We start from the raw sequence: 27,220 nt of genomic DNA on the forward strand, positions 1-27,220 counted from the left end.
AAAACAAATGCAATGCATTTTTGCTTCGTAAAATTTCGTTTCGAATATCGATCTTAACTTCCACGATTTTCATCGGTGACACATTAACTGTTTTTGATTCTTGAGTCTTTGAACATTCAAAGTCAACCACGTGGTGGCTCCAACACACTTCTACCGCAGACAAATGGAAATGCTACTCGATCACGATTTCTTCGTCCAGAAAAATAACTTTTATTTAGAATTTTTTTTTTTTTTTTTTTTGGTAGGCAGTGTTTGTCGCTTCAAACAAAGATACCGTTTTGACGAAAAATAGTTAGTAGACAGAAATCTCACATGGTGGCGTATAAGTGTAACGTTTCGAACGAGGACGAAAATTTTAAAGGTTTTTTCTTCGAAGATACACGTCTGTTTGTCTGTGCTTCAACCTTAAGTATGTCAGATACTGTTCTTTGATTTTTCTCAAGCAGTGCCAACTTATGTAGCAATTATGCATTTCCAAGTTTATATTATTTTCATATAATAGCACAGACAAACAGACGCACGGTGTCAAAATTTCGATTATTAGCGAATTTTCATGTACCTCTGATTTTTTTTCGCAAAAATGTTGCCAACTGGATAAGAATCAAGGATCGGGAAGTTAAAAAATATTTCATCGGCAATTTTTTGAAAAATCTGGATTTTAATTTCTTTAGCGCAAATCTACAAAAAAAATCCCTCTAACTTCACTAATGTCAGTCATATTTACATAGTCAGCAACCAGTGCATTTGAGGGTAGTCCAGTGTCATTTAATTTCAAAAAATTAACAATTAAGTCAGTCATTTTACCACAGACAAACAGACGTACCACTCCATACAAAATTCTAAAAAAATGTGGTTCCGATTATTTTGTGCGACACGTACTGGACATATTCCGCAAATGATAAACTTTCAGCCTTTCTGCTGTTTCTGGCAGCACGGCACGCGACTGTCTACTAAATTCAAAGGTAAAAGGGCTGATGTGCACCACCGCTATGGCGGGAATATTCCGCGTAATTGAAACTCATTTGAATTGATCGTTATTTTGATCCATGAATATAAATTTCAAGGTACCTCTGTTTGTCTGTGATTTAACCATAGAAAATTACAGCAACCAATGCATTTGAGGATAGTGCAATGTCACTTCATTTCGAAAATTTTACGAATAAACCATGAAGCTAGACCACGAGAAGTGTAGAAATTTGGTTTGTGCCTTGTGCTTCAAAAAAACTATACTACGAAGAGAATAGGCGAGCAGTGGAAGAAAATGCTCTTTTCTCACTTTCTGCCTATGTATAACTAAAATGATAAAAAGTATTTTAGAGTTTTCTGCTGTTATCTGGGGGTGTACTGAAAGTTCAAAGTTAAGTCGAATGTGCTCTAATTATTGTCAAATTACTTATTGCTGACGCACCTTTTCGAACAACGTCTGAAGCATCGAGGTATGCACGTCCACGACTCCAATAAAAATACTTAAATATAAATAACTTTGAATTTTTCAAAGGAAATTTTTTTTTAATGAATTTATTTACCTAATCTGCCAAAGATTGAACATTAAGGAAATTTTCTCTACGAAAACATAAAGACAAACTGGTTTGCTGGATTCCCGTACGTTTTTCCTGCATCCCACAAAAATTGTTACATCTTAATTTTTTTTTGCGCTGAACGTCTTTTAAATAAATAAATTCAATTTTTCAAAAAAATCGCCGATGAAATATTTTTTAACCTTCCGATCCTTGATTCTTATCCAGTTGGCAACATTTCTGCGAAAAAAATTAGAGGTCCATGAAAATTCGTTAACAATCGAAATTTATTTTCATGGATCAAAATAACGATCAATTCAAATGAGTTTCAATTACGCGGAATATTCCCACCGCAGCGGTGGTGCACATCAGCCCTTTTACCTTTGAACTCAGTAGACAGTCGCGTGCCGTGCTGCCAGAAACAGCAGACAGGCTGAAAGTTTATCATTTGCGAAATATGTCCAGTACGTGTCGCACAAAATAATCGGAACCACATTTTTTTAGAATTTTGTATGGAGTGGTACGTCTGTTTTTCTGTGGTAAAATGACTGACTTAATTGTTAATTAAATTAAAAATTAAAATTAAATGACACTGGACTACCCTCAAATGCACTGGTTGCTGACTATGTAAATATGACGACATTAGTGAAGTTAGAGGGATTTTTTTTTGTAGATTTGCGCTAAAAAATTAAAATCCAGATTTTTAAAAAATCGCCGATGAAATATTTTTTAACTTCCCGATCCTTGATTCTTATCCAGTTGGCAACATTTTTGCGAAAAAAAATCAGAGGTACATGAAAATTCGATAATAATCGAAATGTTGACACCGTGAGACGTACCACCTCATACAAAATTCTAAAAAAAACGTGGTTCCGATTGTTCGACACCTACTGGACATATTCCGAAAAAGATAAACTTTCAGCATTTCTAGCAACCATACCCTTTATCTGCTTTTTCTGGCAGCACGCGCCGTGCGACAACTGTCAACTGAGTTCAAAAGGAGAGAGCGCCACCAGCACTGCAGCGGGAAACTTATTTAAAATGACCTGCGAAAATAAATTCCACGGTACATCTGTACATCTGTGGTAATTATTTATATCGTTCATTATAAACACAAATATTCCCATGTTTTTAGAATTTAGTCGATCAATAGCAATACTGGTTATAGACGAAAGTTTAAATTGCGTTTTTGATAATATGATGAATATCCTCTCATTTTCATGGCATATTTTTTGAGGTAGAATTGAGTCTCACGGCAACATTCAGGGATGGGGGTGTCAATTGAAATACCGAAAACGTCAAAAGCGTCACGGAAATTGACCACTTTTAAATGCCTAAAGCTCAGTCAGTTTTCAACGGATTTCTCTCATTCTCAAAGCATTCGATTGAAAAATTTACTATGCATGCACCAAAAGCGAAAAAATTTGATTTTGTGATGCTATTTAGAACAATCAGAACGCATATTAGGAACAATCATATTTGGACCAATCAGAGCTGAGAACAGGTGAAACGTTCAGTGGAGGAGTTGCTTCGTAGGCGACACAAAGGAAGAGAAAACGGAATATTTCTTTGTTGTTTATTTGTCATTGTGGAAGATGATTTTCGTTTTCTTGTCATCTCGGCAGCGTTTTCTGCCATTTTCGAAAAATAAACACTAAAAAGGAAAGCGAGAATACAACAATACGCTTGTCGTGTATCACTATCCCGCAATATATTTTGGCGTGCGACAGAAATATATATATATATATATATATATATATATATATATATATATATATATATATATATATATATATATATATATATATATATATATATATATATATATATATATATATATATATATATATATATTATATGTATATATATATATATATATATATATATTTATATATATATATATATATATATTATATATATATATATATATATATATATATATATATATATATATATATATATATATATATATATATATATATATATATATATATATATATATGTATATATATACCTTCTTATATCTATTTATATAAAAGAGAAGCCATTCAAAACTGTGTAAACGCTCACAAACCCTCCAATGATAATATTTTCGGAGCAAAAATGACTCTTAAGAACCGGTTATCGGTGTCTGACGATACTTTGAAACTTGGTATGCGACTTCCGGTTCTGGAAATCTGAGAAAATAATAATTGAATATATACTTGGCAATATGGGTATTTTCGGAATCGGAATGACATATTTCCATATATTGGCCTTTTTTTAAACGTAGTGACGTCTGTTTGCAGCCAAAAATCGGCTTTCATGCAAATGTTTCTAGAGAAGTGTTTCAAAACATCCAACCTGCTTTGATCCATTTTTGGAACGATTTCTTGATATATTACTTGCCTAATTTGATAACAGAGAGTCCAATCTAGCATTTTGGATAAAAACATCAGTTTGGAAAAGTTGCTGTAGCTCAACTACTACCGAATAAAAATTTGGTTAAGAGAATCGATCAAATAAGATAAGAGCTCCTAAAATCCAGCTATTTATTTTAAAAAAAACCTAAATTAATCCACCTAGCGGTCAGACTCAGCCTTTCTCATTCAAACTTATTATTTGTAAAAATAGATTTACATGAATGCTTAAATCCAATAAATGTTTATCCACTCTTTGGGTTCTAAAATATTGATGTTGTAATTAAAGTATAGAATATAAAATTTGACGTAATGTTAGTACTTAAGAAATAGCGAAACAAAAGCAATGACTCTTAATTTCGAACAATTTAATCACGAGCGATGCCGGGAACGTTCAGATAGTACGATACCACATTTAAATCATGTTGAGGCCATATATATTGATCGAAGCAGGTAAAGTATTGAATAGTCTTTGAATTTCTGTTCTTTCTTAAACTTTTAAACAGCATATCAAATTGTTATGAAGTTTTTTATTTGTAAGTTTGAGAGATGACTCATTTGTATGACACTAGTTATGTTCAAATAAGTCGTGTAGTACTTGAGATAATAGACTTTCGTTGTTTTACAAATTAAAACATAACGCTTGCTTAAGCTTGATTACAATCAAATGAAAAGGTAACGTATGGGGCAGCCAAACTTTGAAACCACGTGTTCAATCATAATTCATCAGTTAACCCTTAACTAGCCCGTTCATCTGATATCAATATTGCTCAAATCGGTTGTGTAGTTTCTAAGATAATGAAGTTTCGTGATTTTCACATTTCGATACATTACAGACGAAGTTACAGTCCGATTACTGCAAAATTCAATAGGGAGTTATGAGGTAGGTAGACCTTTCATTTGATACTAATTCTGTGGAAATCGGGTCAACCATCTCTGAGAAATATGAGTGAGTTCAAGTAAGTTGTCTTGGAATATGTTTCTTTTCATAGCTGGATTTCACATTTTTAAACATAACAGGCAAAGTAATAATCCGTTTGAAAAAAAAATCATTAGGGTCTTATGGGGCAACAAGACCTTTCATATGACACTAATTTTATGAAAATCGGGCCAGCCATCTCTGAGAAACATGAGTGAGATTAAATAGTCTCCAGAACACGTTTCTTTCCATAACTTCTGAACCACATGTTCAATCTTCATAAAATTCAAAAGTTAAGGGTTATTAAGGTAGCCCGTTCATTTGAAACTAATTTTAATCAAATCAGATGTGTGGTTTCTGAGATATTGATGTTTCGTGATTTTTACACTTTGATACATAACCTCTAAACTAGAAATCAGATTACAATAAAATTCAATAGGGTCTTATAGGGCAACTAGACCTTTCGTTTGCAATTAATTTCATTGAAATTAATTCGGTCAGACCATCTCTGAGAATAGTGAGTGCGAAAAAAGGTGCACATACACACGTACACACCCACACACAAACATATACACCTATACATGCTTATATGCAGAAAATGCTCGATTCGTCTAACTGAGTCGAGTAGTATATGACATTCGGCCATTTGGATCACTTTTCTACCTTTTAATTAGCCAGTGATCGTTAGGAGGAAGTCAATATGTTAACTTTCATTATGTGATTTCACATTTTCATGAACAACGGACAAAGTTACAATCCGATTACAATGAAATTCAATAGCAACCTATGGGGCAACTAGACCTTTCATTTGACACTAATTTTGTGAAAATCGGTTCAGCCATCTCTGAGAAAAATGAGTGAGTTTAAACAACCTCAGGATAACTTTTCTTTACATAACTTTTGAACCATATGTTCAACCATTACGAAATTCAAAAGTTAAGGGTTCTGGAGACAGCCCGATCATTTGAAACCAATTTTATTAAAATCGGTTGTGTGGTTTCTGAGATATTGATGTTTCGTGATTTTTACATTTTGATACATAACCTCTAAACTAAAAATCCGATTACAATGAAATTCAATAGCAACCTGTGGCGCAACTAGACCTTTCATTTGCAATTAATTTTATGAAAATCGGTTCAGCCATCTCTAAGAAAAGTGAGTGAGAAAAAATAGTTGCACATACATACACATACACACACACACACACACACACACACACACACACACACACACACACACACACACACACACACACACACACACACACACACACACACACATACACACACATACATACATACATACAGAAAATGCTCAGTTCGTCGAAAGAAGTCGAGTGGTATATGACATTCGGCCATTGGGACCACTTTTATACCTTTGGTTTTTCCAGTGATTGCTATACCTTTCTAGGAGAAAGGCAAACAGTTTTGTATGTATGTTCCGGCATAACTTTCGAATGACTGTACCGATTTCAACCAAACTTGGCATACGTGTTCTTTGGACAAAGGAAGTGGTCATAGAAATATTGGGGAGAGGAAGGAGCAACCCCCAAAGGAGGAGGGGGTCTTAATTGGTCAGGAAAACAAGTTTTTTCATGCATTATGGGAACTTTCTGAATGAATACGATAGTTTATAGGCCTTTGGTCTGTCTAGAGATCGGAAATTGATTTCCAGAGACCGGAACATGATGTCGAAAAGAGAAAGGGGCAGCTATCAAAGAGGGAGGGGTCTTAATTTATAAAAAAGTCAGGCCTTTTAGTGCCCTATGGAAACTTTTTGAAAGGGTACGATAACTTTCATGCCCTCGGTCGGTCATGGCCAGAAGTTGATGTCTAGGGACCGGATTATGATGTCCGATGTTTTTCTAAAACAAAGATGGCGACTTTTAGTTTCTGGTAAGCTGTATACAACTGTAAAAAGCGTTTACAAACCTCCAAACATTGGTATTTCCGAAACCAGGATGACCTTTAGAAAACAGAAATAAAAGTCCAACATTTTTAAATTCAATATGGCGACTTCCGGTTTCAGAATTTTATGAAAAACGAATATATGCTCTGCAATATGTATATTTTCGATATCAAGATGACGTTCAGAATCCAAATATTCATTTGCGGCGCAAATTTTTAAATCGTGCATGGCGAATTACATTTTCTGGAAAGCTTAGGCTATTGATTATGTAATTTCAATGTAATTTGATTTTATTGTAAGTTAATCGATACCGTCGAAGATGCTGATGACGCAATCCATTTTCCAACGGAATTTTTGAACTCACTCGACCCAGCTGGAATGCCTCCGCATCGATTGTTAATCAACGAAAAAGGTGGTATATAAGCAAGTTTATAACTAAAATAGAAATATTACTTGAAATGATGGGTTGGAAAAATGTATGGACAGGGACATATAGAAAATTATAGAAAAAGCGGAAATTTTTACACGAGCAAGGCCGGGTATATTAAGCTAGTATATATATATATATATATATATATATATATATATATATATATATATATATATATATATATATATATATATATATATATATATATATATATATATATATATATATATATATATATATATATATATATATATATATATATATATATATATATATATATATATATATATATATATATATATATATATATATATATATATATATATATATATATATATATATATATATATATATATATATAATATATCCAGCTTTCCACGAGCGGTAATGGCGGACAGTGCACGCAGCCCATTTTGACGTTTCCTGTAGGTCGGGTAATTTTCAATCGCAGTAACGGAGTGAAAAACATAAAAATTTTGCAATGTAGCATAGCAACTTCAAAAAACACCTTTGTTTATTTGGATCCGCGAATGCGAAATTTAAATAGCAAAACGCCCATTGTTTGTTGAAGTCGCCAGGCTACGTTACGACGTTGTTATATTTTCTACTCCGTTACTGCGATTGAAAATTCTCTGACCTACAGAAAACGTCAAAATGAGCTGCGTGCACTATCCGCCATTACCGCTCGTGGAAAGCTGAATATATATATACTGTTTCACCGTCAAATAATTTTGGGTCGTTAAGGAGCGCCATTCTAGTGTCACAACTCAAAATCGTTAGTTTTACAAAAAAGTATTTGAAAATAACCGTGAAAAACTTCTTCTTGACTTTCCATCTAGTAAAGTTTCGATCCACTCATCCTGTTTTTCAACGGTGAAGAGGTGCTCTACCGACAACTGTATCCCAAGTACTTCGTACGTTGTTTTCGAATGACTTCAAGCTAACTAATAAGGCTACTCTTTAGAAATACCAATCATTTATAAAGAAGAGACAGAGTTGAAATGGCATTTTTACGGAAATTTACTGCTTCAAACCATCAATTTGATTACCCCAATTGAGTTTATTCTCTAGCCTCTTGCAAGAAAACAAATTAATGTAAAACAGGCTGTCGTGATCATACGTTAACCTTGCAACCGTATCTCATACAGAACCTCTCTAACGTTTTCTAAGAATTTTGACAACTTTACTAACAACTACTAGAAAAATTCGTAAATTTTCGTTTAAAACTAGCTGGTCCGATAAAAATAATTGTTGTGAATAGAATTAAAGTTAAATGAAGACTCAGAAAATAGTCAAAACGTTTGTCAAAATACTTTATTAACCTGAACACCATCGTGATTATATGAACAGCGAATAAGGTTTTTTATCTTCGTTAATAGGAAATATACTTAATATTCTTAACAAATTACATTTTGAGTTTTTATTTCCTTATGGATGCAAGAGTCATGATCAAATTGAGAAAGCCCGGTATCAGAATGTATTAATTGAAATTGATCGAATATGAATATTTTGCATTATTCAATTACAACAGCAATTTCAGTGTCTTTGTTGTAGAAAAATTACTTGATGTTTGAACATATGTATAAAATTGAGGGCACACAATATATCGATCCTCACCGATGTCATGTTTGATTTCTGATTTATATTTGGCACGCCGCACCTTCGGTCACCCTATTGTTTTATCGTTAGAATCGATAGGTCGCTTGACAGCAGCACGATACATTTCCATAGTTGTTATCCATTGTTTGTTGATCCGTTACGTGTAAATACATTTGTCGATCAGTGAAATCAGTGTCTAGTCCTCTGTTTAATAGTGTTTTTCACAGTACTATTTGCAACTATGTGTACGTATTAGTCTTGAACTGATTTTGGGGGTTTCTTTGCATGTATTCTGGAACTAACCAGATCTAACAGCTGACACTAATGAAAGAATTTTAGAGCACAACGAATGAATGAGAACTGTTCTTCGTTATGTTGAAATATACACTGAGAAAAAGTATCATGGCATTTTTTTTAAGTTTTAGGGATTAATTTGGTGAAATCAGATTAGATTTACCAATCATATCAAACTGACATTAGAATGTAAACGGCGAAGTTAGGTCAGACTTTGCTGATGTGTTGGTTACTACACATAGGCGTGTATCTTATTTAACGATGCGTAGGATATATTCTTGCAAAGTTCTAAGTAAGCAAATAGGTACAACCTGATAGTTGTATTTGTTTGCTATCTAGAATTTGATGATAACGGCAATCGATTCGCTAGAGCAGCGGTTCTCAACCTGGGGTACGCGAACCCCTGGGGGTACTCGAAAGCCTTCAGGGGGTACGCGAAAGAAAAATCAGTAATGGCGAACAAGCAATTATTCTCTATAATACTTCATTTGTTGGCCAATCTAGCCCCTAAAACATGACTGTAGCAATAAAACAAGCTACAGTTCAATTTGGAACCTTAACTAAACTACCACAACATGATCTACCATTACTCTTTCCCACTCTGCAAGAACATTCCAAGCCAGGGGGTACAATTGATATGAAAAATATCGCCAGGGGGTACGCGTACTAAAAAAGGTTGAGAACCGCTGTGCTAGAGCAACGTGTGAAAGAGAGCAAACGTGAAAGGAATTATTTGAATTAGTTTGATTTGCTTAAGAACATTTTTTTAATTATACGCTATTTTAGTGCTATTGAAGGCTTTGCAACATATTCTCAAAATAGAACTAGAAACAGTTTACGAACATTTTCTGTACAGCAATAACATATTGCTCGAGGATAAATGATAGATGGTTTAGCTTTCCTTAATATTATTTTAGTAGAATCATACTAATTTTCATTATTTGAGCTTTAATTTGATTGTTAAAATTTTCGATTTTAATTTAGCAAATGGACTACTCCGGTCAACGATTCTCCTGTAAACAAAAAATGTGTTCAAAGTATATGTAAAATCCTAACACCACCATTCCCGTATTTCCAGAGCCAAATTAGTAGGTACTAATGATGTCATTTCTGTAAATCGTGTTCAGAACGAACAAGTCGTATCTTGTCATTTTTCTGTGTTTAACATTGGGAGAACAAAAGAGATAGAAAACGGCGGCACGAACTTTCATATCTATCGCTAAATAATTTGATGACTGACACTTTTTGATTTATTACGTGATCTCTTTGCATAGTAATTTGAATACAGAAATATATTTTTTGTAATGCAAATCAATGCAATCAAATAATGATGTCATGAATTTGAATGAAGAAGAGTTAACACAGGCTGGATGAACAAGCTTTCTTTTCTAACTTACAGTCATACTTTCTAACGATCACAATAAAAAAATTAAAAAATTTATGTCTCAATTTGACAAATCAGAAAGCTTATTTGATGAATGTTATCATGATTGTTTACAAAAACGTAGAAGAACTTGTAAAGATTATTAATCTATTCTAATTCGTTTTATACAAAAGAAAAAAAATTACCCATGGTAAACAAATCGTAAAACATACCCAAACTTGCACGTACTATGTGATATTCTAACAAATAGTTTACCTGTGCTGGTGTGTCCATCTGGAAAACAAACTCTTCTGCTTACCCGTGTTTTAACATACCTATTTTACCTGATACAAAACCCTCTACCCCGAGATGTTGTCCCACATTCGGGACAATTCCCTGACAATTAACTGGAGTGTTTATTTTTGTTCGTAAAGATTGTGATAATTACAGATTTTACCACCGTGAAAGTAGTACATCCATCGTAATGAGTTCGATTGGGGACAATTCTCCTTTGTGGGGAAGTGCCCAGTTTAGTTACTCCAAGTATGGTTTATCGACACCAACTCACTGGCCTGGCAGTCCACAAGAGTCAATGCAGCAGCATCAAGAGTTCACTTATCATTCATATCCGGGCCGTGATGATGCCCAGTTTATCGAGTTAAAGCCAGAATCTGGCATTGAAATTGTTGAAGCTGATTCCACAATAAGTGAACAGGCGTTGAACAACAATCATCTTTCGTGGCCCGCCTATCAGCAGCAACCGTTTCATATACCACACGGAGGTTATTTACCGCCGGGGCTAATTCCACAATCACCGTTTCCAAACAGTAATAATGTTTTGTTATTAGACAATGGAACCTTCATGCCACACAACCGACAATCTCCAGATGGAGGATATTCTTCGCCAGGCAGCATCGGATCTGAGTATTACAACGGCTACCACGTGCAACCGCATGGATACAATGCAACACAACAACCTTACCAGGGGACACCACCTTCAACAGCGGAACCAATTACGATCAAACTTGGTGATCTGGACATTGTAATCAAGGATGAAGCAACGGAAGGCTACAAAACGGAGGAGCCAACACTTTTGCAAAATTTGACACCAACTTCTGGCGTAGAAAAATTCGATCGAAAAAAGGCCATCATCCACGAAAACATCCTAATCAGACCGGCAACAAAACCGATCAACTACGAGAACATTTCTGCTCAGGTCGTCAAACCGGAACAAACAGCTCATCCATACACCAATCCAAATAACCACCTGGATGGTGCAATACAGTTTAATATCCAACCGCTTCCGGAGCAACTAGGATACGAGAATCTACACCAAGCAGATAACAAACAACAAAGTCCGCAGACTGTCGTTCAACCACAACAGCAACCTCAGCGATCGCAGGGAAAGAAAACCCGTAAACAACGACACTCAGCCCCAAATGCACTGCTCAAAAGTGCAATAGAGCTGGACGCACACAAGCGGCGATCCGCGCGGCCAAGTGTCATCGCCAACAGTCCGTACGCCTGCGAAGACTGTGGTAACTACTTCGCCCGACAGTGTGGCCTCACTCAGCACCGGAAGTGGATTCACTCGGAGAACCGTCACATTCCGTGCGAAAAGTGTGGCAAAAAGTTTCTAACGCAGGAAGAACTTACCAAGCATATGGTGCGACACGAACAGGAAGACAAACCCCACAAGTGTGTGCTCTGTACGAAGCAGTTCTGTCATAAGAATGACCTCCGGCGGCACATGTTCCGTCACAACAACAGTGCACCATTTTCGTGCAAGGAGTGCGCGAAGAGTTTCATCCGCAAGGACCACCTGGTGGCTCATATGCTGTCGCACGAACGTCGCCAGAAGAGATACAAGAATCGCGTCGGCGAACTGTCAAATTAGTTCCCTTTTGTTTGCGGTAAATGTAGTTTGATTATGTTTCAAGTTTGCGTGAAAATGTCGTAGTGTTTTCTAATGATAGTTATTGCCTGACCTGAGTTCAGTGACTTACGCCTTATTTTCTCTTAAAAAATAACATCAATGATGGAACTCGTACTGCAATATCCTTTTTTCAATGTTGTGTTACGAAGTGCACTTTTTTGACGTCGTTAAAGATACGGTAAAATCAGATACGGAAATGAATTTAAATACATCAAACATTAGTTATAGACTAAGGCAGATCGTCGAAAATGTAATTGTACAAGTGAAATAACAGCAGCAACAGAAAATGAATAAGTGAAATTATTATATGGTATTTTAAGTAACCTGACAATATTTAAACAATTGATTTAAATTAATGCTCCATTGCTCATTATACTGATTAGAAAAAAAATATAACATGCATCCTAATTTTAATATTTTGTTTTATTTTAATTAATTTCTTTCACATAAAGGCATTCTTTACGAGAGGAGCGTCTATGGCTAGTTTTTTTTATTTAATACATGACATTTCGACACCCCTTCCGAACAACTCTCAACATCTTTCTCCACATATTCATTGCTTTTTTAGTCAGCCTTTCTTACGATACTAATTTATCTTTATATAAAAAACATTCTGTTACTTTTACCGGGATTGACTTTAAGCTTTGACAAATTCAATTTCGTTTTGGTTTTTCGTGATGATATTTTTAATCTGACTATTGCTTTGCCTGACAAGTCTTGGTGCCATGTTGTATTTCATTAAAAATTCTGCCGCTTTTGCGCACCTGAAATGAACATCTTAGATATTGCGCACCAATTTTAAATGTAAGAAAATAGGTACGCGTGTTGGATATGCAACAGCCCACTTCTTATTAAAGTCTCGTTTCATTGGCAAGGACATGGTTTTGAACCGCAAAACTGCACTGCACGTGTGTGATGAATAATTCATTGTTGTCGCTACTAATTAGCGCGCGAGATGTTATCCTTGCCCATGGAACACTGCATTCGTTCGAAAGTGAAAATAGCTCCAGCACATATCGTGACCAGTTCAGTGCCGATAGGCATCTTGCCTAGCCAGCCGTCTGTAGACCGGTGATGGATGGAAATTTTAAAAAGAAATCACATGACGTTACGTTGGCACATTAACCGTAATTAATTCGCTGCACGCCACTTCACGGCGTCTAATATAGCAAAAGCGGAACTAATTAAGGGCTAGACGAAAACCTACGCTTAGCCGCGTCAAGCCAAACCCACTGATCGAAAAACGCAATCCGACGACACGAATTGGAAATAATCCACATTTTTCAGTTCATTCACCCGTAACAATTCTCCAACATTTTTACGGTCGTCTTTCATGAAAACTATATAATTTTCTGCAACCTGCCTCCATCGTTCTGAACCGCACTGGAGCTGCTGCCGTGGAAATATTTTCTTTCTTCCCCCTCCATCATCGGCTTATTTTCATGCAACAAAGCAAAACGTCCAGGCTATTATGGTTATTAAAGAAAATTTCCTTCTTCCACTGTTCGTGATAACTCCTGGGAAATAAAATCATGTCCTAATGGCCACGGGAGGGTTTTGGTTTCCATCTCTCCGCCGCGTGCTAACAGAAATGTGCTTTGTGACTTTCAATATGCGATCAAGATAGGCTTACCTGTGCAGCACTGAGCGCTGGGACTTCGGAGTATTCCAAGCGGTTCGTACGGTGCGCAAAATCTGCTCGATATCCGGAATTTTGCGACCTGTAACGAGAAAAACCGATAAGCATAATCAGGTAAAAACCATAACGTGTAAGTTATTGAATGCGAGAGCGTTCGTTGGAAAACACGGTGAAATTTTTCCCTTGCAAACAGAAGGCTGACTAAAGATCTTGTACAGCAAAACTAAACCAATAATGATAATTAGTCGCTTCAAATGTTGGGCAAAAAATCTCGAGCATCAGGCCAATTTTTTTTTTGGTTCAAAATTTTTACATAGGACAAAAATCATTTACAGGGTGACAAAAAAGTCCGGTCACTGGAAAATATCAATATTTTAAAGAATAAGAAGAAAATCTGAATCTGGCTTTCATAGCCTTATTCAGTAACTCATAAAGATACTTCACAGACGATATCTCGGAATTACACCACCTTTCTCTGATCGAACCAGCTTCAGACGTCTCGGAAAGTCGTTGCAAGCGGCGCGCACGTGTTCCATCGGCATCTCGTCCGAGATTTTCGTGATAACTCGCTTGAATTGCTCCAAATTTCTTATTTTATAGTCGTTCAGCTTCGACATCATGTATCCCCACACGAAATAATCCAGTGGATTCAGATCCGGAGACGACGGAGGCCATTCATTCTTTGAAATGAACTCGGTCAAGTTTTCCTCACACCACGCCTTAACAACCTTTGCGGTGTGGGATGGGGCGCCATCTTGCTGGAAGCAATAGTAATCGTCTTCAAACAATAGTTCAGCTTGAGGCAGAACATTTTTATTCAAAACCGTGTTCAGGTAGTACGCTGCGTTGATTTTGACCCCTTTATCGATAAAAATAAGCGGCAGTTTACCTCTCTTGCAAATGGCTCCCCAAACCATCACTGACGTCTTATTTTGGAACCGGGAAACGTTCAGCTTGCTGGAGGCTCACACTCCAAACTTGCTGGAGGCTCACACTCCAAACTCGATCATTTTGGCGATTGACTGTTTGCTTCTAAACGAACAGCTTCTCGTCCGAAAAAATAATCTCGTCGTCTGCGCGCCAACCGAGCAACTCCTGCGACCGTTGGTACCTCTTGTCCTTTGTAGCTTTGGTACCATGAACTACCTGTTTTTTGTACGGTGTAAGTTTTAAATCCTTGCGCAGAAGCAGGCGGATTGATTCTCGGTTCATTTTAAGGTTCCTGGCCAGCTTTCGTGCAGATTGGGCGGGATTCCGGCGAATCCGGTCTCGTGTAATCTTTTTCAGCCTTGGAGTTCTCACAGACCTTGGTCGTCCAGATCGTGCCTTGTCCTCAGTGCCTCCGGTCTCTAGGTTCCGATTTATGGTCCGTTACACGAAGTTCCGGTTGATTCCGAGCGTTTTAGGTGTTTGAATATGTGTCCGGGTTTGTACCCTTTCACATATTCAGCGATAACAGCTGCTCTTAACTCTGCCATGGCTCACAACTCAACGTAAACAAACTGTACAGAAACGAAACTCTACCACTTTGGGCAGCAAAGTTAACCCTTTCATTTGACATATAGATGGCACCAGAGAGATGCAACGTGTAGGCTACAGGCGACCCCAAAAAAGTGTGACCGGACTTTTTTGTCACCGTGTAAACACGTTGTAGAGCAACTTCTCGTTTGCTGATTTCCTTTCTCTGTTTACGCATGTCCCGATAGATTCGGGATTTTTCCAAACGTCGAAATTATCGAAAAAATATACCTATGTTTCTTGGTGTAAATTTTGAACAAGTAAATTTGATCAAATTGTTTCTATTCGAACTTTGAAATGAACAGAACGATTATTTTCGTGAAAAATCGCATGATTCAATCCTTTTAATATTCGAAAAATAAACAGGCATAATTTTGCGCAATTAAAAAAGTTGATGCACCGGTTCAGACCTTATCGGGATCTGAAGGGATATGTGTATTTTATTACTTATTGAGAATGTTAAGTAGAGATATACTAATAGTATTTTTGAGTGTATATTTCTTTTTGAAGTCGAGGATTCAATTTTCAACGATTCATCCACAGACAATATTTTAGTAGAAATCAAAGCTTTTGAGATATAGTTTTTCGAATGTTCCACCTGCTTAAACAAATTCGCCGTTTCCAAATATAACACAGTACAACAAAAATTTACTTTTTCTTCTGCCTTGGTTTCTATGTATAAATTTTTCATGTATTTTAACGCATGTATTTTCCTCGAGCTTGAACACATTAAGAGGCAACAGTGGCACCATTTTGAATTTTTTGACGAATCGGAAATTTTCGATGTTGATGCCATTTTGTTTTAAAGCAAAATATCAGAATTCTAAAAGCTTGTCCACATATTAGCATTTTCTTACCAATCTTAAAAAAAACAGATCTTAAATCGGACAAAAACTGAGCTCAAAACGGTGATTCTACGGAAACGGTTTTGGCATGGTTTCAAAAAATTTCTAAAAGCGAAATAAAATCGAGTATATATGAGCATTAATGGTCATGCGCTAATATCAAATAGTGGTAGTTAAAATCAGTCTTATATTGAGTGAAAAAGATTCAGGAATTGATTTGTAGGTGTCTGATCCACGTAAAATGTCAGCAACACGTCAATTTTGCCCCAATTCCTCTACAATACTAAAATAGGTTTATCTCGACGTTAGATTACCTTATTTGAAATCTGTGTAATGTAATATCAATTATGTAAGCTATACTCAAAGATACACTAAGAATTTGTCTTTACATGATCTTTCTCTTTTTGCATGGGCATCAAAATTCATCACAATGGTTGAATAGCTATTATCTTCTATTTTCTCCGGTTTGAGCTTTTGGAGTGCACTTTTTTTCATTTTGTCGACCAGCGTAATCGTCATTTGCAAAAAGTGCTGCTTTTCTTATTTCAATCGAAAAAACGGCGGCTGAAGCCTATCGAGAGTTGGAAATAGTAGGAGGTTGTATCCAAGACACGTTCGCATAACTGACGTAGAGCTACGCGTACTATCAACAAATGCATAGTTGAGAGTGTTTCATTACTAAATCATAAAGTCTTCTCTTGCTTGCTTAAATCAAGAAAGAAGTTTGCTGCTCAAAATTAAATTTGATCGCAACCTTCGTGCTTTTTTGCCCCGACAGTGGGAGAATTAGGCCTTCTGACAACACACACTGAATAAATTGTTTCCACACTTAGAAAATTAGATGGCCGCGACAGATGTTGATTGCCAGGAACCAGAACAGAATACACTAAGGTCGCTTTTTACACGGCATTTTTTTACGCGGATTCCGGAATTTACGCGTTTTCTTTCGTGATTGTTTTTACGCGGATTCCGGAATTTACGCAGTTTTTTTTACTCGGATTACGGAATTTACGCGGTATTTTTTTCTTACGTGGTTTTCGGAATTTCTTCACTCAGAATGCGGAATTTACGCGGTTTTTTTACGCGGATTCCGGAATTTACGCGGTTTTGTTTACGCGGATTCCGGAATTTACGCGGTTTTTCTACGCGGTATTTTGTACGCGGCACATATTCCCCGCGTAAAAAGCGACTTTAGTGTACTTGCTTGTGTTGTTGCCAAAATAAGGTAAAGTTTCATCGGCAAATCGAAACGTTTGCTTCTTTCGCGCTGCTGCTAAGATATCACTCGCAAACCGGGCAAGTGATTTGTTTGGGCCGGAAGCAATCTGCACAAAATTTGGAAAAAAACCCAAGTCTTTTTTAAATGACTGGCAATGACACATTATGACAATTTTGTGGCGGTGAACTCATTTCTGATGTCGAAAAATGTTGAAAATGGCAATTTACGCCCACTGGCACCTTTTCGTGATCAGATTTTTTTGCTCCGATCATGCTCAAAATTGGTATGGCGGAACCACTTTTATATTAATCCCATCACCAATTGTCCAATTTACTGTAAAATTCTATTTATTTATTTTTTTCCAAAGTAAAAGTAATTTTGATTTTACTTCTTGATTCAATCAAAATTGACAAATACGGACGATGAGATGATATTAAGATGAATGTCAAACCGGTTCCCATGTTCTTCATCGAAAGGCTTTAGACACGTGTTTTTTGTTTGGTTCTTAGGGTACTCCTTTATCAATTAGGCTGGTCCAAAAATCGACACATTCCAATTTAATTTATTTTGAAAAATGTGTAGCTTTTAAGCCGTTTGACCAATTTTCTTTCTACGACAAACTAAACGTGTTTTAACGCAAAAAAAAGATCGTACGATAGTTAATTTTAACGTCATTGGAAATATAAAAGTATATTTTTTTCTCATTCACATTTGTCCTCTCTTTATACAACTTGTAGTACCGAAAGCGGTTTACAAGTTCATATGAAAAAGCTTGAGACTACTAAATGATACTTCCCAGCCAATTTTTTTTAAATAGAGGGGGACGTTTTGTGATGAATTAATTATTTACTAATATTTAGTCAGAATTTTTATTGTGTGTTCTGCCAGAAACGGTGGACAAATCAACACTATTACATATATTTTAGGCTTTATTTCATTAAAAGATTGTAATTGCTCTCGCAGTAGAGTAAGTATAATTGTAGGAAAAATGTAAACCTACTTGTCAAGAACTATATTTAAACAAATGATTGACTTCCCAGTCAATGGTTGATCGGTGTGACGTCTTCGGCAAAGTTGTAGATAATAATTTTGTCTTTCCGAAAATATATACACTCAAAAAAAAATATTTATTTTTTGAAATAAAAAGCTAAAAGAAAAACTAAAAATTAATTATCTAAAAGAGCTCATTTCTTCAAAAACTAATATTTTTTTCATAACAAAATATTAGGTTTTTTAAAAATGAGCTGTTTTAGATAATTATTTTTAATTTTTCCTCTAACTTTTATTCGAAAAATAAACTATTTTTTCGAAGCGTATATTTTTTTCGGAAAGATTATTATCTACAACTTGTCGAAGACGTCACATCAATCAAACAAACCGTTTTGGTCCTAAAAATATTTGTAATCATCATGACCTTCACAAAATAGCATTTTCAATAGCTTCTCAAAAATGAGTCGTGTTCCAAAAAATTGAACCAATAGCACAAAATGCCATCTTTTGCCTATAAAAACGTCTATGCAAAGTTTGAGCCAAATCACAAATGGTCGATTAAATTGGTTGCCTGTTGTTTTGTGGAGTTGCTCAACATGGAAACATCGAAATTGCCTGATGTATCAACATTTTAGGTGCTACCAAATATCGATATCTTAACTGGTTGTCAAAAAAATTTACAGTTTAAGAATCTTCGGAGATATGTGAAACATCAAAATTATTGACATGAAAAATCGAGTTTTTTTACGGCCTCCGACCACTGTGCGCTGCTGCTATTGCTACAATCCGTTACGCTACAGCTAACTAGGTATACTATTCTGTCGGCCTTTTTAGAGAAAGCCAGCAAGCGACCAATCAGAGGACGTAAATTTTGTTACGGCAAAGCTTGACAATTTCCATTATTTCTACATTTTGGCGGATGTGTGTATGATTTTTCAATCGATTGCTGCAAGAATGGAGAAAATCGGATTTTACTACCACTGGAACAGCGTCATCTCTTGCTGTCGGATATTTTTCAGGTGTCCCACTGGGGTAATTGCGCAATGATGATTCATGCCAAAAGCTTCGTTAATGGGAGTTGCTTGCAAAGCCATTTCATAGCTATTGCATACATTGGGAGAGATTCAAAAACAAGGCACTTAAATTTCTTATAATATGAAACCAAGGGAGGTTAAGCATCGTTTTTTTTTTTCGCCTGCTAACAACAGCTTTACTGGTATAGAGGAAGGATTTTCTTCATCACATCGTGACGTATGATAAAAAACAAAGCTCTCCAAAAATGAAAGTCATGAAGACAGGAAAAATTCAAATTTTGTTCTTTGTTTAAAATAATGCTTTTTTTGGTCAGACCCCCGACTCGTGAGCAGTGTTGTTAATCTCGCTCGTAAGCAGCATGCAACACCTCATGTTATGTTCTCGTTACTATCGCTATCACACAATGGAGAATTCTCCATTCAAGCTTTTTCTCGTTCTTTTCCATTTCCTTTCTTGCTCGCATTCGCACCCTAGATCATATGCACACACTTCCGCCTACTCTCCTCGTGTTTACTCGTGTGTACCTACTCCACTACTCGCGAAAACGACTAGCCGAAGTCAATTGTTCCAAGATGCTATGCGATGGTTGCAGAGGGACAGAAAAATAATAGGGTATCGGACTACTTCGGCAGCGGTTTTTTCGGCTGGTTTTGCAAAATACTGCTGTAAAAAACTTACCAAAGCAGTCCGATACTCTACTCGTGCCAGTTTACATATTCTTCGCCCCACTGTCGGTTGTCCGTGCATGAAGCAAAACCGGGTAGATGAAGAAAGCATTTTCGTTTTCGAGCACAGTTTCTCAAGCACTCCTCCTAGTCGAGTACTTCTACTCGCTAGTAGGAACTCACGTACTCTTTTACAGTCGCTGAGTAGCAAAACAAAAGAGTTTTTTACGTGTCGGTGCGTGCCTGCTGCTACTCAGAGGAATGCATGAAGAATAAAGTGTATCTCGAAAGCGTGTGTACAAAAGACTTTAGAGAAGCGTAGCATATGTCTCGTTCTCAAGCGGAAATGAGGAAAAAAGTTTTGCTTCTCGCTCGCTTTGCAACGCTGCTCGTAAGACGTCCGAAAAATACTGATAGGTGATTATTCATGGAAATAAACCAAGAAATCCCAATCACTCTGCTGAACACCGGCTACAAGGTACAAATAGTCTGCCATTGACTATCACCATTTGCGGAGCAGTTCGTGGGGCACCACCTGGCAAGATTCATGGATGCCCAGGCCACCACGGATCAGATATTCGCGGTTCGGTAGGTTATGCAGAAATACCACGATGCAACGTGCCAACACACCATCTATTCATCGATTTCAAATCGGCATACAACACAATCGATCGAGACCAGCTATGACAGATTATGCACGACTACGGACTTTCGGACAAACTAAAGAAGTTTAAAGCAAAGCGATGGTCTCTAGTGCCTACTCTTTAATATTTCCTTGGAAGGTGTCATTAGAAGAGCGTGGATTGACACGAGTGGCACGATATTTCAAAAACTGGTTCAACTGTTTGGCTTCACAACGATATCGACATTGTGGCTCGGACCTTTGTGAAGATGGCGTGTACGTACATCGGACTAAAGGCCGAAGCAAAACGGATTGAACTTGTCATCAATGCATTGAAGCCGAAATAAATGAAAAAAGGGGTTCACAAGAAGACAGTGCTATCCTTCAAGCTCGAGTTCAAGTTGATGGTGATGAAAACAAGGTGGACAACGAGTTTCTGTACTTGGGTTCATTAGTAACTGCCGACAACGATACCAGCAGAGAAATTCATCGGCGTATTATTGCAGGAAATCTTTCATATTTGGTCTCCGGAGGACGCTCCAATCGAGAAGAATTCGCTGCCGCAACAAGTCGACCATCTACAAGACGCTGATCAGACCGGTAGTCCTTTACGGCCATCAGACATGGACTATGCTTATGGAGGACCAACGCGCTCTTGCGGTCCTCGAGCGGAAGGTGGACTGCAGATGGATAATGGAACGTGGAGAAGGTGGATGAACCACGAACTGCAAGAGCCGTTTGGGAAGCCATCTATTGTCCACACCACCAAGATTAGCAGGTTGCGGTAAGGATGCTGGACGACAGACCGGTCAAGATAGTTCTTGAAACAAATCTGCCAGAAATAAGACGGAGAGGTGCACAGCGCGCAAGGTGGATCGATCAGCAAAAGACACACCACGGTGTGGCACTGTTTGGTAAGGAAGTAAACGAAGCAATCCAGAAAAAATGTTTTTTTTTTCACCTGAAGTGTTGCTAGATAAACTATTTTTGTATTTGAAAACTAAATTTACATTTTTCGCTAATGCAACCAATTTTATTTTAAAATTGATAGTGTCATCATGTTCCTCGGAAAATTTTACGTGAAACACACTTATCACCCCGGAGTAATATTAGCCGTCCTCGACTCATAAAATTTTTATGAAAATAGTGTTGGATTTGTTAATTAATTTTGCTTACAATTTCTAGACTCAACACGTCCGAGTGTATAATGTTCAGTGGTCTTTAAAGAAAATAAACTAAGAAATCTAGAAAAAATTATCACCGAAAGTGTTGTCAGACAGAATATTTGGTAGTTAAAAACTAAATTTGCATTTTTGGGAAATGCAGCCAATATAATTTTTAATTTGATAGTTTGAACGTATTTCACGAAATATTTTACGTAAGAAACACCTATCAACACTTACCCTTCCGAAAACTAGTTGGTTCATCTTTGTATATCACAATCAAGTATAAGATGTCAAATAGGCAAGTTGTGGGTCATTTTGAAAAGCCAATTCTAAAATATTCCATATCAAGCCCTCGGTTTCTCAGAAAACGTCTTAGTCCCAGAAGGTCGCTTTTCGGCCAAATTGTTTTCGATATAGCATACATATAGGCCAAAACACACAAATATAAGGTGAAAGAGGGTAAAATAGACCCTTTCCCATACCCTGCACAGGATGAAACCATCACCAATCGATTTGTTCGCTAATTTAATATGAGACATGCTATAATTCAGCTTGCCAGGCCAGCGGCCATTAATTAGTGGTAAACCGGAACCCCAATTTCCACTAATTATTCGCCGAGAGGCTGGCGACCTTGAATATAGACAGCATTTCTTATGTAAAATTGATCAGTAAATCGATTGACGATGGTTTCGCAAATATAGAGTGAAAATGGAAAATAGGCCTTCTAGTATACAGTTTTGTAGTCCCAATTTTGAGTCATTTATGAGTCAAGCAAAAAATCTTCTATGTCTAGCTTCAGGAGAAAATCGCGCTACAATACAATACTAATCCACCTTAGTGAATCTCCTTTCAAAATTCTGGTTCCAAATTACTTGATTCACGGGTTATATGAATATTTCAATTTACCAATTTCCAGCGAAAAACATGGCATCTCATTATTATGTAACACATAACACAGCATTATGAATAACTCTATTAAAAAATACTATCAATGACACAGCAGAGACATTCTTAATTCCAAACAAGGGGAATAAAAAATTAACGAAAGGAGATAAAAAAAACAGTTTCTACCTACCATTCCAAAAACAAGTGTCTGTGTCTGTTTCAACAAATGACACAATAACCAGTTTCATTTTGTACCAACATTGCGCAGATCCCTCAATTACGCTTGTTTTGCAAAAACGATAGCTACTCAATTATACACCACATAAGGTACCCAATAGCGATCGATACCGGATATTGTATGTACAGAGCAGGAAGCATCGGTTTGTCAATAATTCAGTTTTCCCCTGTTAAAGTTGAGCCCACATCGAGACGACCGAATCCGAACGTCACGCTGCATTAACCATCACTATTGTTAGCATTTCTACTGTGTGGGCGATAGTCCACATCATGCGAGAGTGTGTCTGTTGAGGCTTTCCCTTTATATTACCACCCATTGACCTTGAACTCCTGGCGCGACCAATATTCGCTTCTGATTCCAATGACCTTGACTTTTTTCTTGTGTAAACATTGAAAGGATCGAACATTAGCTGACACGAAATGAGTTGGCGAAAAAATGGAAATATGAGCAAGTTAAGCCTAATTGCTTCTCGATACCTGAACACATAAAGTATCGACATTTGAAAAAAGTAAAGTTTAAATTGGTTCTGACTAATTTCGTTGAAATGTCATATATCGTTTAAATTGATCCAAAAACTGATATTCAATTTTCAACACGTAAATTGCAGACAGAAATCCCAGACCTGTCCAAGTGCGCATTATTTCAATACAATCTATCCATTTCGATCCGGATAGAGTGAAGCCGACAGATCGAGTTGCTTTGAAGTAGAACCATCGACTATGTTTCCACTGCAAACCCTACGAATTCGCTTGCTAACAGTATGGTTGTGCTATATATGTGCGAAGCATCTGGATGATATCCCTGGGAATTTCACAAACTATACTGGTAATATGCTGACAATGGATAAAGATAAACGAGAAGCACTGTTATCGATTGCCGGTATGTACGCCGGATAGTAACTATGGCTGTCGAAGACATTGAAAATGCATCCGTGTGATAAAGCCGAATGTTTTATGGTTGGCAGGATTCTAGACAGGCTTGTTACTGGCAAGCTCAGCACTAGGTATTTAGTCTTTTGTGTTTCAACCAGATCGAATGATTTTTTTATATTTTATGTAAATTTTCAATCGAATAAGACTATGTTTCTCGGGATTGTTACAAGAACGCGATAATCTGGAGCAAAATATCCATATTATCCATATCAAACTATCTTCATAATTTTAGAATTCCATTAAACATTAATACCCCTAATTTAGATCTCCTCATGTCGCTACCGCTCCATGTCCACGGTTCGCCACTGATTGCTACTTCTGTCCGCCTCCAATATGTAGAACAGAGGACCCTTCAAAATCGCGCCTGCTTATGCATTAACACTAACACAAGAATTTATCCTGTGCCCCACCTGACACGCAATAGTGACCAGGCGGCGCGGCGGCGACGATACGCGACACTCGGTTTGTGTACCGTTTTCTTGTGATTGCGATGGTAGTGCGCGATATGCAAATCAAGTCCCGGCGAGGGAAAGATATAAATGCTTTGCAGCCGTCGCAAGAGTGGTTTATACGCCTAACTAAGTTTTTATTGATGAGTTTGAACCAAACATAACATCCTTAGAACCGAGCAAAAATGAATTAGAATTTGAAATAAGAAGAAATCTGCGCTAATTATATTTGCACTAAGAATATACCCGATTCATACAACTGTTGGGCAAATAGATTATTCGCCTTTTAGAAGTGATGGAAATTTTTGGGATGGTAATGATAACGAATATGTTCCAAAAGTTGCAATAAAAAATTAAGAATCTGTGGAGTTTCACGGAGAAATCTATTCGAATGAGAAAAGTTTCCCACATTTTTTCAGTTTCTCCATAGGAAATCTTACAAAATATATTAGGGCCAAAATCAACCAACATGGAAGCCAGAAGAAGGGAAAAAATATGCGCAGATATTTGGAAAATTTATTGTGGTCTGCATCTAGGCTCGCTAAACAGCTGAAATTGCCCAGAATACCGTATGGCGCGTTATCAAACGATATAAGGAAACATTGACGACGATTCGAAAGCCTCAAGCCAATCATCAGAGTAGAACTGTCGACCGAAAACAGCGTGGTAGGATTTTTAAGACCATCAAAAGGAATCCCAATCGGACCGTGATTTGGCCAAAAAATGCGGTGCTGCCCATAGTACCGTAAGGAGAATTTGACTCCGGGAAGGAATCAAGTTGTAACGAGCTAGCAAACAGCCGAAACAGACCACAAAACAGAATAGTGTGGTCAAAATCCGTGCTTGGAAGTTATACGACCAGGTGCTGACCAAATTCGACGGGTGTCTTCTGATGGACGATGAAACCTATGTCAAGGCTGACTGCGGCCAAATCCCACACTCAAAATATTTTTCACGTTATAGTTACCAGAAAAGTTACGTTAATATTTTCCACTATCGTTTTCAAGTGATTGTCATTTGAGTTCATCTTAAGGTGAAACGGGATTGTGGCCCTTTCCTATACAATTTTGAGGTTAGAGTTCTTTTTACTTCTGTATTTTGATCGTAGAAAATTCGGCTTCCACTAAATAAACAGCACTCAAATTGCTACTTTAGGCATGCAACAGTTGTGAAAACAATTGATCAAAGTTTCATGTACGTAGTCTTCATAAATCAAGAAAAAATTAGATTGCAAAATTCGAGTTGATCGCGACCATGTCCCAATTCACCTTAACCTGGTGAGATGAATTATCCTTCGAATCTTATTCAGTAGACATATGATGTGAGGTTCACGTAGAATTCATCTACTGGTAAAGTGAAAAGCATTTGAGTATCTGATAGTTATCACGTTTCATGCAACGTAAGTTTTCCATTATTTCTCTTACTTTTAAGAGATAGAAAATGGAAATTATCGAAAAATGTTGCGTAATAGATCGCTCGGGTATGCAAATTCGTCAATTTGCAAATGATGATTCGCCGGCGATAGTTACTGTTTGCTACAGCTGTTTGTGTTCTGGTAACTCCACCTCTGAACTGAGGGTGTGTGAAACCTGTAAGCTCTATATCATTAGGGTTTTCCGAAAATGAACTTATTGGCTAGCAATCGAAAAATTCTGCTTTATGTTCTGACACTAAATCAGATAACAGCTTCGTACTTTGATTTCTAGATATTTTTGCACAGAAAATTCACGCGATACATCCTGTTTGACGTTAAAGTTCACCTAGTTGGTACTGGGTAACCATGGTATGCATGTAATTTTCACGTAAATGTTATGTTTGTCACATAAATCATGCAAAATGACAAAAATTGAACAAGTATAGGAGCATTCACGTAACAATAACGTGAAAAAATGTCTGAGTGCAGGTCAAAAATTTTACTTGGCAACGACTCGGGGGTATGTTCCAGCCAAATTAAAATTTGTTTTTCCGACAAACTTGTTCGAAAATGTTCTGATTTGACAGGGCATTTGCAATACTTCATGAACTAATTACATTTTTCATCCTATGATTTACATTTTAAGTTGTAAAGTAGGCAATGTTTTTGATTTTTTCGAGAATGCGAAAAATGAACACGTGCTGAGGGTGTGAGACCCGTCCCGTCTGGACGAGGGAAATTTTTTCTAAGTCCAAATACACGAAAAATCACATACATTTACTTTACAACTTAAAAGGGCATTTGCAGTTGTAGCAGAAAAACGAAAGTTTTCGTTACAAGTAAGACAATGACGTCGGAACTGTACCAAAAAGAGTGTTTCCTTAAACGATTTTTGCTGTTTATTAGATCCCGCGACCATCTCGTGATGTTTTGGCCAGATTTGGCGAGTTATCATAACAGCAAAGTTGTTTACGAATGGTATGCAGAGGAAGGGGTCCAGTTTGATCCGGAGGACCTTAACCCACCCAATTGCCTCCCGTTTTACCCTATTGAGAAATTCTGAGCAATCATGAAGTGGAGGCTCAAGGCAAAGGAAAACGTTGTCAAAAACATCAATCAGATGAATCTCGACTTGTTGGATTGTTTACCTTTCCAATATGAAATGGTAAACCTTACTAAAGAGAAATGTCAAGAGAGTGGGGAAAAACATGGCGTCGTTTGCTGTCTCTATCGGTCTA

The 27,220-nt window shown here is 36.9% G+C and overlaps 2 protein-coding genes across 17 annotated transcripts in view; one reads left to right on the forward strand and one right to left on the reverse strand.

Annotated features, from left to right (window-relative positions):
- Positions 1 to 27,220, reverse strand: part of LOC129731420 (uncharacterized) — a 195,682-nt gene that overhangs the window by 112,044 nt on the left and 56,418 nt on the right. For all 15 annotated transcript variants that reach the window (XR_008729018.1, XR_008729016.1, XR_008729017.1 and 12 more), the window contains one exon: positions 13,999 to 14,086. Coding sequence is in view for 9 of the 15 variants with exons in the window: in XM_055691400.1 (XP_055547375.1) it covers positions 13,999 to 14,086 (88 nt within the window). In the remaining 6 variants the exon portion in view is untranslated. The remainder of the gene's footprint in view (positions 1 to 13,998; positions 14,087 to 27,220) is intronic.
- On the forward strand, positions 8,900 to 12,760 carry LOC129731422 (GDNF-inducible zinc finger protein 1-like). Of its 2 annotated transcripts, none has more exons than XM_055691414.1 (2): positions 8,900 to 9,017; positions 10,864 to 12,760. In XM_055691414.1, exons 1-2 carry the CDS (start codon positions 9,014 to 9,016, stop codon positions 12,324 to 12,326), a joined length of 1,467 nt encoding a protein of 488 aa, XP_055547389.1. In that variant the 5' UTR covers positions 8,900 to 9,013; the 3' UTR covers positions 12,327 to 12,760. The 2 variants fall into 2 exon arrangements, with proteins under 2 accessions (XP_055547389.1, XP_055547390.1); XM_055691415.1 differs by having other exon boundaries at positions 8,910 to 9,017; positions 10,880 to 12,760.

This window comes from Wyeomyia smithii, chromosome 3 (genome assembly GCF_029784165.1).
Source record: "Wyeomyia smithii strain HCP4-BCI-WySm-NY-G18 chromosome 3, ASM2978416v1, whole genome shotgun sequence".
Classification (NCBI taxonomy): Eukaryota; Metazoa; Arthropoda; class Insecta; order Diptera; family Culicidae; genus Wyeomyia; species Wyeomyia smithii.